A 14,202-nucleotide genomic window follows, 5' to 3' on the forward strand; every position below is an offset into this window, starting at 1 on the left:
CTATTTAAATCCAAATCCCAATCCCACCAAACGGTACAGTGATGTACTGGTTATGTTACTGGACTAGTCATCAATATTGGGTTAATAATCCAAAGAACATGAGTTCTATGAATCCAACCAGGGCAGTTTGAGAATTTGAACTGTTTTTTAAAAAAAAAAGATGGAACTAAAAGCTGTGTTCATTACAATGACGATGAAGCTGTTGGATTGTCATAAAAACCCAATTGTTTCACTAGTGTCCTTTAGGGAAGAAAACTTGCTGTCCTTACCTGTTCTGGGCCTGTGACTTCAGTTCCATACCAATAGGATTTTCTCTTAAAAACCCCCTAAAATGCCCACTCCATTGGATCAAAACATTAGAAAGAAAAAGATAAAGAAAACTAGATGGGACAATCTTCTGCAACCTAGGCATTGAATCAGGCCACAATAAACATACACCCCAGCACTTCCAACTGAGCTGGCAGACTGGGCCTGCAGCAGGTGGTGAGGGAACAAACATGAGGGAAAAACCTACTTGACCTTGTCTTCATCAACCTAACTGTCACAGATGCATCTGTCCATGACAGTATTGGTAGGAGTGACCACCACACAGTCCTTGTGGTGATGAAGTCCTGTCTTCACACTGAGGATACCATCCATCATGTTGTGTGGCACTACAACCATGCTAAATGGGATAGATTCAAACACATCTAGCAGCGCAAAACTGGGCATCCATGAGGGGCTGTGAGCCATCGGCAATAGGCGAATTGTATATCACCGCAATCTGTAACTACCTGGCCCGACATATCCCTCACTCCTCACTCCACCATTACCATCAAGCCAGGGACAAACTCTGGTTTAATGAGGAGGGTAGGAGAGCATGCCAAGAGTAGCATACTGGAAGCTTAAGTACCCTATATACAGACAGCCACTCCTTCCAGAGTGTTCTTTCTGGGACTTATTGGTTCCCTTAATATAGTCTATGGCAGCTTTTCTTTGTCCAAGAGCTCACCTGTGGGTGCAATGAGCATGAACTGTCGATGGAGGTTACTGAGCTGCTCAATCGTTAGCTCACCATCCTTTGGGATCTCTTTGGAAGGCAAGCGAGTGAGTGGCTGTGGGTCTGGAACCATCTTCACATCCCCATTGACGAAGAACTCCTTGCTGTGGAGGACCAGCTGCTGCTCGATCTTGGTGCCAGCGTCCACATGCCCCAGCCCAACATCAAGCAGAGTGCTGATGCTAGAAAATCGAAAGGTGTAGGGAGAAGTGCAATCAGACATTAGATCAGCAGGATTGTGTTGTTTGTAAGAAGGACTTACATAAAGACAGCTGGAATACAACAATGTCCACTCCACCACCACCATGTATAGCAGGAACTGCAGAATTCCACTGATCGACGGGAAGAGGGAGGGGCTAAAAAGCGAGAAGTGAATGGAATACCTATAATGTGTACAGGACTCCTTCCTCAATCAGTGTGTTAGTGGGCCTACTAGATTTGGTTGTGAATAATGAAATAGATCGGTTAGATGACTGGAATGTGAGCAAGCACCTTGGGAGTAGTGACCACAATATGATGAGGTTTAAAATGCAACTAGAAAGGGAAAATTTCAGCACAAAATCTAAAGCACCGATTGGATGAGGGCAGAGTTTAGCGTGAGGTGGAAAGGGATGTTGGCACGCATGACTGCAGAACACCAGTGGGAAGATCTTAACAAAGAGGTTGTAAAGGTTCGGAAAAAAAGATCTTCCATTCAAAAGGGAAACTACGATATTTCAGAATACTCAAGATAAGTATATTCCGACTATACGACAGAGGTGGAGGGGCGACATGATAGAGGTTTACAAAGTTATGAGCGGCATGGACAGAGTGGATAGTCAGAAGCTTTTTCCCAGGGTGGAAGAGTCAGTTACTAGGGGTCATAGGTTTAAGGTGCGAGGGGCAAAGTTTAGAGGGGATGTGTGAGGCAAATTCTTTACACAGAGGGTGGTGAGTGCCTGGAACTTGCCGCCAGGGGAGGTGGTGGAAGCAGATACGATAGCGACGTTTAAGAGACATCTTGACAAATATATGAATAGGAAGGGAATAGAGGGATATGGGCCCCGGAAGTGCAGAAGGTGTTAGTTTAGGCAGGCATCAAGATTGGCGCAGGCTTGGAGGGCCGAATGGCCTGTTCCTGTGCTGTACTGTTCTTTGTATAAAGAAAAATTCTAAGGGGAGGAACCACCATCTGTGGTTAACTAAAAAAGTTAAAGTAAGCATCAAACTTAAGGAAAAAGCATATACAGTGGCAGGTCAGATGATTGGTCAGAATATAAAGAACGGCAGAGGATGACTTAAAGGTTAATCAGGAGAAAGAAATAAGAGTATGAGAGGAAGCTACCTGGAAATGTAAAAACAGATAGCAAGAGTTTCTACAGGTATTTAAAAAGGAAAAAAGTAGAGAGTGTTGGTCCCCATGAGAGTGAGAATGGGGATTGAATTGTAGATAATAGGGAAATGGCAGATGAAATGAACAAATATTTTGCTTCTCTCTTCACTGTAGAGGATACAAAAAACATTCTGGCTATAGCTGTAAATCAGGAGGTGGAAGGAAGAGAGGAACTTGGTGAAATTACAATCACCAGGGAAGCAGTGCTGAGCAAACTAATGGAGCTGTGGGCTGATAAGTCCCCGGGTCCTGATGGGCTTCGTCCTAGGGTCTTAAAAGAGGTGGCTAATGAGGTAGTAGATGCGTTGGTGTTAGTTTTTCAAAATTTACTAGATTCTGGAAAGGTTCCATCAGACTGGAAAGCAGAAAATGTAACCCCTCTATTAAAGAAGGGGGGAGGCATAAAACAGATAACTATCGGCCAGTTAGCTTGACGTCTGTCATTGGGAAGGTGTTAGAATTGATCATTAAGGAGGTTATAGCTGTGCACTTAGGAAAAACCAAGGTAATCTGGAATAGTCAGCATGGTATTGTGAAAGGGAAATCATGTTTAACCAATTTATTGGAGTTCTTTGAAGGAGTAACATGTGCTGTGGATAAAAGGGAGCCCGTTGACATACTGTACTTAGATTTCCAAAAGGCATTTGACAAGATGCCACATAAAAGGTTATTGTGCAAAGTAGGAGCTCATTGTGTATGGGGTAACGTATTAGCATGGATAGAAGATTGGCTGGCTGGCAGAAAACAGAGAGAGTGCATAAATGGGTCCTTTTCTGATTGGCAGGATGTGACGAGTGGAGTCCCGCGGGGGTCTGTGCTGGGGCCTCAACTTTTTACAATTTATATCAATGACTCAGATGAGGGGAGCGATGGCATGGTAGTTAAATTTGCAGATGATACAAAGATAGGTAGGAAAGTATGTTGTGAAGTGGACATAAGGAGGTTGCAGACCTATATAGATAGGTTGAGTGAGTGGGCAAATATCCGGCAGATGGAGTATAATGTGGGAAAATGTGAAGTTCACTTTGGCACAAAGAATAAAAAGGCAGAGTATTTCTTAAACAGAGAATGACTACAGAATTCCGAGGTGCAGAGGGATCTAGGTGTTCTAGTTCATGAGTCACAAAAGGTTAGCATACAGGTACAGCAAGTCATAAAGAAGGTTAATGGAATGCTATCCTTTATTACATGAGGAATTGAAAATAAAAGTAAGGATGTTATGCTTCAATTATACAGGGCATTGGTGAGACCACATCTCGAATACTGTGTGCAGTTTTGGTCTCCTTATTGAAGGAAGGATGTGAATGCGTTGGAGGTGGTTCAGAGGAGGTTTACTAGATTGATATCTGGAATGAGCAGGTTGTCTGATGAGGAAAGGTTGGACAGACTGGGCTTGTTTTCACTGGAGTTTAGAAGAGTGAGGGGAGACTTGATTGAAGTATATAAGATCCTGAACGGTCTTGACAAGGTGGAGGTGGAAAGGATGTTTCCTCTTGTGGGTGAGTCCAGAACTAGGAGGCACTGTTTTAAAGTTAGGGGTCACCCTTTAGGACAGAGATAAGGAAAAAAAAATTCTGTCTGAGGATTGTGTGAATTTGGAACTCTCTGCCTCAGAAGGTGGTGGAGGCAGAGTCATTGAATAATTTTAAGGCGGAGGTAGATAGATTCTTGTTAGGCAAAGGTTATCGAAGATAGATGAGAGTGTGAAATTCGAAACTCAAACAGATCAGCCAGGAATTTATTGAATGGCAGAGCAGGATAGAGGGGCTGAATGGGTGGTGCAGTGGTTCGCTCCACAGCCTCACAGCTCCAGCGACCCGGGTTCAGTTCTGGGTACTGCCTGTGCGGAGTTTGCAAGTGGGTTTTTGCCGGGTGCTCTGGTTTCCACCCAAAGCCAAAGACTTGCAGGTTGATAGGTAAATTGGCCATTGTAAATTGCCCCTAGTGTAGGTAGGTGGAAGGAGAATGGTGAGGATGTGGTAGGGAATATGGGATTAATATAGGATTAGTATAAATGGGTGGTTGTTGGTCGGCACAGACTTGGTGGGCCAAATGGCCTGTTTCAGTGCTGTATCTCTAAATAAAAATAAAATAAAATGGCCTACTTCTGCTCCTAATTCGTTTGTTCGTATGAGTAACTTCTGAATGTTATGGATAAATAGAGATTAGAAACCATTAAAAATTGAAGAGGTCCTGTGAGGACTATAGGAATAATAATGAAACAAATTAAAGGAGAACTTGAGAAAATAAGAGGTTAAGAGAAGGAAGCTCAGAGGGAGTATGAGAGAATAACTCAAAATACATCAAAAGTGAGGTGGGACCCGTGGGGAGAAGATTGTCAATTTGTAGATGGTAGTTGCTTCTTTTGCCAATCACCTTAAATAAGTGTCCTCTGGTTCTCGACCCTTCCACCAATGGGAACAGTTTCTCCCTACCTAATCTGTCTAGATTCCTTATGATTTTAAATGCCTCTATCAAATCTCCTCTTCTTGAAGGAGAACATCCATCAATGTAACTGAAGTCTCTCACCCCTGGAACCATTCTTGTGAATCTTTTCTGCACTCTCTCTAAAGTCTTCAAATCCTTCCTAAAGTGTGGTGGACACAATACTCCAATTGAGGCCGAAACACAGCTTTATGAAGGCTCACCATAACTTTCTGGCTTTTGTACTTTATGGCCATTTTTATAAAGCCCAGGATCCTGTATGTTTTATTAACTGGTTGCTCAACCTGCCCTGCAACCTTCAATGATTTGTGCACATATACACCAAGGTCCCTCTGCTCCTGCACCCCCTTTAGAATTGTATCCTTTTATTTTATGTTGTCTCTCCTCATTCTTCCTACCAAAATGAATCACTTCACACTTTTCAGCATCAAATTTCATCTGACACGTGTCCGCCCATTCCACCAGCCTGTGTATGACCTCTTGAAGTTTATCACTATCTTCCTCACAGTTCACAATACTTCCAAGTTTTGTGTCATCGGCAAATATTGAAATTGTGCCGTGTACACCCAAGTCTAGGTCATTAATATACATCAAGAAAAGCAGTGGCCCTAATACTGACCCCTGGGGAATCCATTATATACCTTCCTCTTGTCCAAGAAACAACTGTTCACCACTACTCTGTTATCTGTCACTCAGCCAATTTCATATCCATGCTGCCACTGTCCCTTTTATTCCATGGGCTCTAACTTTTCTCACAAGCCTGTTATGTGGCACTTTATCAAATGACCTTTGGATGTCTATATACACTGCATCAACCACATTACCCTCATTGGAGAAGAAGTGAATCTTGAACTGTTTGAGAGTGAAGTGAATGATATTATGGTGGGTAAAAGGGAAATTGTAGATAGGTTAGTTGGGCTAAAGGAAGATTAAGGGACTGAGAGGATGCATCCCAGGATCCTGGGAGAGATGAGGGAGGAGATTATTGAGATTCTAGAAATATCTCAGCTTCCATCGATTGTGGGGAAATGCCAAAGGACTGGAGAGAGATCAATGGTGTCCACATTTATAAAGTAGGAGACAAAGTTAATTACAGACCAGTTAGCTTAACATCTGTGGGAGGAAGAATGTTATTTACTTTAATGAGGGGTGAAATTTCTACATATCTAGATCAAATACGCTTCCAGTGTCCCTGATGACCATGTGTGCAGGCAGTGTATCCAGCTGCGGCTACTGACTACCCGCATTACGGAGCTGGAACTGCAGGTGGATTCACTGTGGAGCATCCGCGATGCTGAAGCGTCGTGGGCAGCACGTTTAGTGAGGTGGTCACACCGCAGGTAAAGGCAGCACAGGCAGAAAAGGGATAGGTAATCACCAGACGGAGTAGTAGCCGCAGGCAGGGAGTGCAGGAGTCCCGATGGCCATCCCCCTCTCAAACAGATATACCGCTTTGGATACTGTTGAGGGGGGCTGATCTCCCAGGGGAAAGCAGCAACAGCCAAGTTTGTGGCACCACGGATGGCTCTGCTGCACAGGCGGGATGGAAAAGGAGTGGAAGAGCTATAGTGATAGGGGATTCTATCGTAAGGGGTACAGACAGGTGTTTCTGTGGCCGCAAACGAGACTCCAGGATGGTATGTTGCCTCCCTGGTGCTAGGGTCAAGGATGTCACAGAGTGGCTGCAGGACATTCTGAAGGGGGAGGGTGAACAGTCAGAGGTCGTGGTCCATATTGGTACCAACAACATAAGTAAAAAGAAGGATGAGGTCCTGCAACAAGAATTTAGGGAGCTAGGTAGCAGATCAAAAAGCAGGACCTCAAAGGTTGTAATCTCTGGATTACTCCCAGTGCCACATGCTAGTGAGTATAGGAATAGGAGGATAGAGCAGATGAATGCGAGGCTGAGGAGATGGTGCAGGAGGGAAGGTTTTAGTTTCCTGGATCACTGGGTCTGTTTCTGGCAAATGTGGCACCTGTACAAGTTGGACGGGTTGCACCTGAACCGGAACAGGACCAACATCCTGGCTGTGAGGTTTGCTAGTGCTGTTGTTGGGGAGTGGTTTAAACTAATTTGGCAGGGGGATGGGATACAGAGTGGAGGTACAGTAGGGGGTGATGCACAGTCAAATATAGAAGAGAAACTGAGTCAGTCTGGAAGGCAGAGCAAATATAGACCTGTTAAGGCACAAGGGAAAAATGCAAGGCTGGATTGCATTTACTTTAATGCAAGGAGTTTTACTAGTAAGACAGATGAATTGAGGGCATTGATTAGCACATGGGATTATGATATTATTGCTATCACAGAGACATGGTTGAGGGAGGGGCAGGACTGGCAGCTCAATATTCCAGGGTATAGAATCTTCAGGCGTGACAGGGGAGGGGATAAAAGAGGAGGTAGTATTGCACTGTTGATCAAGGAGTCAATTACTGCAGTAAGGAGGGATGATATCTTAGAAGGTTCTTCAAATGAGGCCATTTGGGTAGAACTTAAAAACAAAAAAGGGGCAATCACTTGGCTGGGAGAGGACTACAGGCCTCCAAACAGTCGGAGAGATTGAGGAGCAGATATGTAGGCAAATCTCAGAGATTTGTGTAAAAATAATAGGGTAATAATAGGGGATTTCTACTTGCCTAATATCAACTTAGTGTAAAAGGCTTAAAGGGGGCGGAATTCTTAAAATGCATACAGGAGAGCTTTTTGAGCCAGTACGTAGAAAGTCCTACAAGAGAAGGGGCAGTACTGGACCTAATCCTAGGGAATGAAGCTGGACATGTGGTAGAAGTGTCAGTGGGGGAGCATTTCGGGGATAGTGATCATAACTCTAAGATTTAAGGTAGTTATGGAAAAGGACAAAGATGGGCTGGAAATAAAGGTACTGAATTGGGGGAAGGCCGATTTCAATTTAATAAAACAGGATCTGGCCAAAGTGGACTGGGAGCAGCGACTTGTAGGAAAGTCTACATCTGTCCAGTGGGAGTCATTCAAAGAGGAAATAGTGGCGGTTCAGAACCAGCATGTACCCATCAAGGTGAAGGGTAGGATCAACAAGTCCAGGGAACTCTGGATCCCAAGGGATATCGAGGATTGTATCAGGAGAAAAAAGGAGGCTTATGGCAGATTCAGTGTGCTGAAAACAGCAGAGGCACTAGAGGAGTATAGGAAGTGTAGGGGGGTACTAAAAAAAAAAATTAGGAGATCGAAGAGGGGACATGAAAAACACTGACAGGCAAGATAAAGGAAAATCCTAAGGTGTTTTCTGAGTATATTAAGGGAAAGAGGATAACAAGGGAAAGAGTAGGGTCCATTCGGGACCAAAGTGGCAATCTGTGTGTGGAGCTGGAGGACAGAGGTAAGGTTTTAAATGATCACTTTTCATCTGTGTTCACTATGGAGAAGGATGATGTAGGTGTAGAGATCAGGGAGGGGGATTGTAATATACTTGAACATATCAGCATTGAAAGGAAGTATTAGCTCTTTTTGCTGGTTTAAAAGTGGCAAAATCCCCAGGTCCAGATGAGATGTATCCCAGGCTGTTATGTGAGGCAAGGGAGGAGATAGCAGGGGCTCTGACACAAATTTTCAAATCCTCTCTGGCTACAGAAGAGGTACCAGAGGATTGGAGGACAGCGAATGTGGTACCATTATTCAAGAAGGGTAGCAGGGATAAACCAGGTAATTACAGGCCGGTGAGTCTAACATCAGTGGTAGGGAAATTATTGGAAAAGATTCTGAGGAACAGGATTAATCTCCACTTGGAGAGGCAGGGATTAATCAGGGATAGTCAGGATGGCTTTGTCAGGGAGAGATCGTGTCTAACTAACTTGATTGAATTTTTCGAGGCGGTGACTAGATGTGTAGATGAGGGTAAAGCAGTTGATGTAGTCTAAATGGACTTCAGTAAGGTTTTTGATAAGGTCCTGCATGGGAGATTGGTTAAGAAGGTAAGAGCCCATGGGATCCAGGGGAATTTGGCAAAGTGGATCCAAAATTGGCTTAGTGGCAGGAGGCAGAGGGTGATGGTCGAGGGTTGTTTTTGCGAGTGGAAGCCTGTGACAGTGGTGTACCACAGGGATCGGTGATGTTTGTAGTGTACATTAATGATTTAGACGTGAATATAGGAGGCATGATCAGTAAATTCGCAGATGACAGGATAATTGGTGGTGTCGTAAATAGTGAGGAGGAAAGCCTTAGATTACAGGACGATATAGATGGGCGGAGCTGTGGCAAATGGAATTTAATCCTGAGGTGTGAAGTGATGCATTTTGGGAGGACCAACAAGGCAAGGGAATATACAATGGATGGTAGGACCCTAGGAAGTACAGAAGGTCAGAGGGATCTTGGTGTACTTGCCCATAGATCAATGAAGGCAGCAGCACAGGTAGATAAGGTGGTTAGGAAGGCATATGGGATACTTGCCTTTATTAGCCGAGGCATAGAATATAAGAGCAGGGAGGTTATGATGGAGCTGTATAAAATGCTAGTTAGGCCAGAGCTGGAGTACTGTGTACAGTTCTGGGCAGCACACTATCGGAAGGATGTGATTGCACTGGAGAGGGTGCAGAGGAGATTCACCAGGATGTTGCCTGGGCTGGAGCATTTTAGCTATGAAGAGAGACTGAAAAGACTAGGGTTGTATCCCTTAGCGTAGAGAAGTCTGACGGGGGACATGATTGAGGTGTACAAAATTATGAGGGGCATTGATGGGTTAGATAGGAAGAAACTTTTTCCCTTAGCGGAGGGGTCAACAACCAGGGGGAATAAATTTAAGGTGAGGGGATTTGAGGAAAATAATTTTCACCCAGAGGGTGGTTGGAATCTGGAACACACTGCGTGAAGAGGTGATAGAGGCAGGAACCATCACAACATTTAAGAAGTATTTAGATGAGCACTTGAAACGCCACAGCATACAAGGCTATGGGCCAAGTGCTGGAAAATGGGATTAGAATAGTTAGGTGCTTGATGGCCGACATGGACATGATGGGCCGAAGGGCCTGTTTCTGTGCTATATAACTCTGTTACTCTAAATAGTTAAAAATAGCCAGCATGGATTTCAAAAGGGGCAATTGTATTTCATAAACTTTGTCGAATTCTTCAAGGAAATAACAGAAATGAGGCCTGGGGAAAGTGGGAAATGGAGTGTATGTGCACTGTAGGAAAGTTTTGACAAGGTACCACGTGGGAGTTTATAAAGGGTTTCAGGTTTATGAAAATAGGGGGAGAATTTTTTTTTAATACTTTCACGGGATGTGGGCATCGCTGGCTAGGCCAGCATTTATTGCCCATCCCTCAGGATAGGAAATGAGATTCTAAATTGGTCAGATTGGGGGGGGGGGGGGGGACAGAGAGAGTATTGGGGGGGGGGGGGACAGAGAGAGTAGGAGTTTCAGGCAGTGCTTTTCCCAGAGTGAGGTGTGGTGTTCCACAGGGTTTATTTCTGATCCACTCTGCTCACTGTGTAACAATGATTTGAATCAGAGGGAAGAGGGCTTTAGATTTACTTCTTCAGAGACTTGTGAGGCTGTGGAATTCACTACCAGGGTTAGTTGTTTAGGCAGAAATTCAGTATTAGATTGAAGAGGTGGATGGAGGGAAAGGTGAAGAAGAGTGCTGGGAACAGGGTGGGCAAATGTGATTACAACGATTTGCTGATGTGGAGGGTCAACACAAACACGGGCTGGTGGGGCTGAATGGCCTGTTTGTATTCTAACTTCTGTGTGCTATAAATCTTGCTGATGTTGCAAATGTTTTTGAATGTTCCCTGCAAATGAAAGCAAACCACAAATGAGAGCAAGGAGCAAGCATTGCAGCACTTGCCGCAGACATGTCACAATCTAATCGGCGGGTGAGCTTTCAAACTGCCTCTCCTTCCACATCAACATACATTCTCCTGACAATCTGTGTTGCAGATTCTGATGAGAATTGGGAGAAATGTTCAGTGTGCGAAAGGCTTAAATCCCTGGGGGATTTGGAGAGGAGGGGGGAGAAGGGGAGAGGGGGAGGGAAGGAGAGGGGTGGTATGGGGAGGAGAGCAGGGGGTGGGGAGCAGAGGATTGGAGGGTAGGAGGGGAGAGGGGTGGGGAGGTGAGGGGTGGAGGATAAAAGGGAGGGGGAGCAGAGGATTTCCTGTTCCTGGGAGCCTTCACCTGTCACCAAACCATGAACCCCAACTTCAATACCTTTCCATTTCCTGCAGGAATCTGGTCCCGAGCCAATCCTCCATGAGTGTGAAGACTTCTTGTGCCTTTGATTTCAGGTCCTGGACCACAGCCATGGCTTTCAGTTTGATCATCTCCAACCGTGTCCTGACCACGTGCGCTGGAAATACAACCGAACCGTGACTTACTATGGATCTGAGAGAAAAGGAAAGGGATTCTCAAACTGCCTCATTGCTAAGTAGGTGACAGGCATTGGTGTGAGCCTGATGGTGTTGGCCTGCCTGGTTTTGCGTGATGTAGGGCTGCTTAGTGTGCTGTGATGTGGAGCTGCCCAGCATTGGACTGCCCATTGTGAAACTGTTGTGCTGCTATAGTGTAGCACCAACATTGAAAATAATCTGCCTTCCTGTTTTTGCTACCAAAGTGGATAACCTCACATTTATCCACATTATACTACATCTGCCATGCATTAGCCCACTCACTCAACTTGTCCAAATCACCCTGAAGCCTCTCTGCATCCTCCTCACAACTCACCCTCCCACCAGTTTTGTGTCATCTGCAAATTTGGAGATATTACATTTAGTTCCCTCATATAAATCATTAATGTATATTGTGAATAGCTGGGGTCCTAGCACCGATCCCTGCAGTACCCCACTAGTCACTGCCTACCATTCGGAAAAAGACTCATTTATCCCTACTCTTTGTTTCCTGTCTGCGAATCAATTTTCTATCCATCGTAATACACTACCCCCAATACCATGCGCTTTAATTTTACACGCTAATCTCTTATGTGGGACTTTGTCAAAAGCCTTCTGGAAGTCCAAATAAACCACTCGATATTGGGCTGCCTGGTGTGGGGCTACACAGGACAGCACTCTAAGAAACAGGAGAAACCTAAGAAATAGGAGCAGGAGTAGGCCACATGACCTCTCGAGCCTGTTCTGCAATTCAGTAAGATCATGGCTGATCTTCTGTCTCAACTGCACTTTCCTGCCCCCAATAAAGCAGATGAGCTGAGGACACAGATAGGCATGTGGTAGTATGATATCATAGCTATTACGGAAACGTGGCTTAAGGAGGGACAGGAATGGCAGCTCAACGTTCCTGGTTACAGCGTTTTCAGACGCGATAGGGAGGGGGATAAGAAAGGAGTGGGAGTGGCAATTTTGGTCAAGGAAACTATTACAGCTGTGAGGAGGGATGATATGTTGGAAGGTTCATCAAATGAGGCCGTATGGATTGAGCTAAGGAACAAAAAAAGGGCAATCACACTGCTGGGAGTGTATTATAGACCCCCAAACAGTCAGAGGGAGATAGAAGAGCAGATATGTAGGAAAATCTCTGAGAAGTGCAAAAACAATAAGGCAGTAATAGGGGATTTTAACTATCCCAATATTAACTGGGATAGTTTTATTGTGAAATGAATTGTGCAAGCAGAATTCCTGAGGTGCATTCAGGAGAACCTCTTCGACCAGTATGTAGCAAGTCCAACAAGAGAGGCAGTTTTAGACTTAGTTTTAGGAAATGAAGATGGGCAGGTGGAAGGAGTGGCAGTGGAGAGCATTTTGGTGGGAGTGATTATAATTCAGTCAGTTTTAACATAATTATGGAAAAGGACAGAGATAGAACAGGAGTTAGAGTTCTCAATTGGGGCAAGGCCAGTTTTACTAAACTGAGGAGTGATTTAGCGGAAGTGGGCTGGAAACAGCTACTTGAAGGTAAATCAGTGTCAGAGCAGTGGGAGGCATTCAAAGGGGAGATTCAAGGAGTTCAGAGTAAACATATTCCCACAAAGAAAAAGGGTGAGGCAGCCAAATCTAGAGCCCCATGGATGTCAAGGAGCATACGGAGTAAGATCAGGCAGAAAAGGAAAGCTTATGTCCGACACCAAGAACTCAATACCACAGAAAGCAGAGAGGAGTATAGAAAGAGGAGGGGTGAAATCAAAAAGGAAACTAGGAAAGCAAAGAGAGGGCATGAAGGAATATTGGCAAGCAAAATCAAGGTGAACCCAAAGATGTTTTATCAAACCCTACAGATTGGAGGGTAGCTAATGTAACCCCACTATTTAAAATGGGAGGGAGAGAGAAAGCAGGGAATTATAGACCAGTCAGCCTGACGTCGGTAGTGGGGAAAATTCTAGAGTCTATTATCAAAGATTTTACAGCAGAGCACTTGAAGAACAACGGCAGAATCGGACAGAGTCCACATGGATTTACGAAAGGGAAATCATGCTTGACGAATCTACTAGAATTTTTTCGAGGATGTAACTAGTAGAGTTGATGAGGGGGATTCTGTGGATGTGGTTTATTTGGACTTTCAGAAGGCTTTCGACAAAGTCCCACATAAGAGATTAGCGTGTAAAATTAAAGCGCTTGGGATTGGGGGTAATGTATTGCGATGGATAGAAAATTGATTGGAAGACAGGAAACAAAGAGTAGGGATAAACGGGTCTTTTTCCGAATGGCAGGCAGTGACTAGTGGGGTACTGCAGGGATCGGTGCTAGGACCCCAGCTATTCACAATATATATTAATGATTTAGATGAGGGAACTAAATGTAATATCTCCAAATTTGCAGATGACACAAAACTGGGTGGGAGGGTGAGTTGTGAGGAGGATGCAGAGAGGCTTCAGGATGATTTGGACAAGTTGAGTGAGTGGGCTAATGCATGGCAGATGCAGTATAATGTGGATAAATGTGAGGTTATCCACTTTGGTAGCAAAAACAGGAAGGCAGATTATTATCTGGCTATAAACTGAGAAATGGGGGAATATGCAGCGAGACCTGGGTGTTCTCGTACACCAGTTGCTGAAGATAAGCATGCAGGTGCAACAGGCGGTAAAAAAGGCAAATGGTATGTTGGCCTTCATAGCGAGAGGATTCGAGTGCAGGAGCAGGGATGTCTTGCTGCATTTCTACAGGGCCTTGGTGAGGCCACACCTGGAATATTGTGTGCAGTTTTGGTCTCCTTATAGAAACATAGAAAATAGGAGCAGGAGTAGGCACTGGTATCTGTACTCAGGGAAGAGGGAGCTGTTCTGTTGGCTGGGACCAGTGTGTTGGCCAATCGCATAACTAGGGCTGTGGATAGGGGTTTAAACTAATTGTGGGGAGTTGGGGGGTGGGTGGGGGGCAGGGTTTGAGTAAAGGGAAATTTAGAAATCCAAAGAGAGAGGTCAGGGCAT

At 44.7% G+C, this 14,202-nt stretch overlaps 1 protein-coding gene across 3 annotated transcripts in view; it reads right to left on the reverse strand.

The window, feature by feature from the left end:
• Positions 1 to 14,202, reverse strand: part of spef2 (sperm flagellar 2) — an 849,051-nt gene that overhangs the window by 82,075 nt on the left and 752,774 nt on the right. For all 3 annotated transcript variants that reach the window (XM_068029096.1, XM_068029094.1, XM_068029095.1), the window contains 2 exons: positions 11,037 to 11,175; positions 992 to 1,221 (listed from right to left, as the gene is read on the reverse strand). In XM_068029096.1, the coding sequence (XP_067885197.1) occupies positions 992 to 1,221; positions 11,037 to 11,175 (369 nt within the window). The remainder of the gene's footprint in view (positions 1 to 991; positions 1,222 to 11,036; positions 11,176 to 14,202) is intronic.

This window comes from Heterodontus francisci, chromosome 4 (assembly GCF_036365525.1).
Source record: "Heterodontus francisci isolate sHetFra1 chromosome 4, sHetFra1.hap1, whole genome shotgun sequence".
In the NCBI taxonomy this organism is placed as follows: domain Eukaryota; kingdom Metazoa; phylum Chordata; class Chondrichthyes; order Heterodontiformes; family Heterodontidae; genus Heterodontus; species Heterodontus francisci.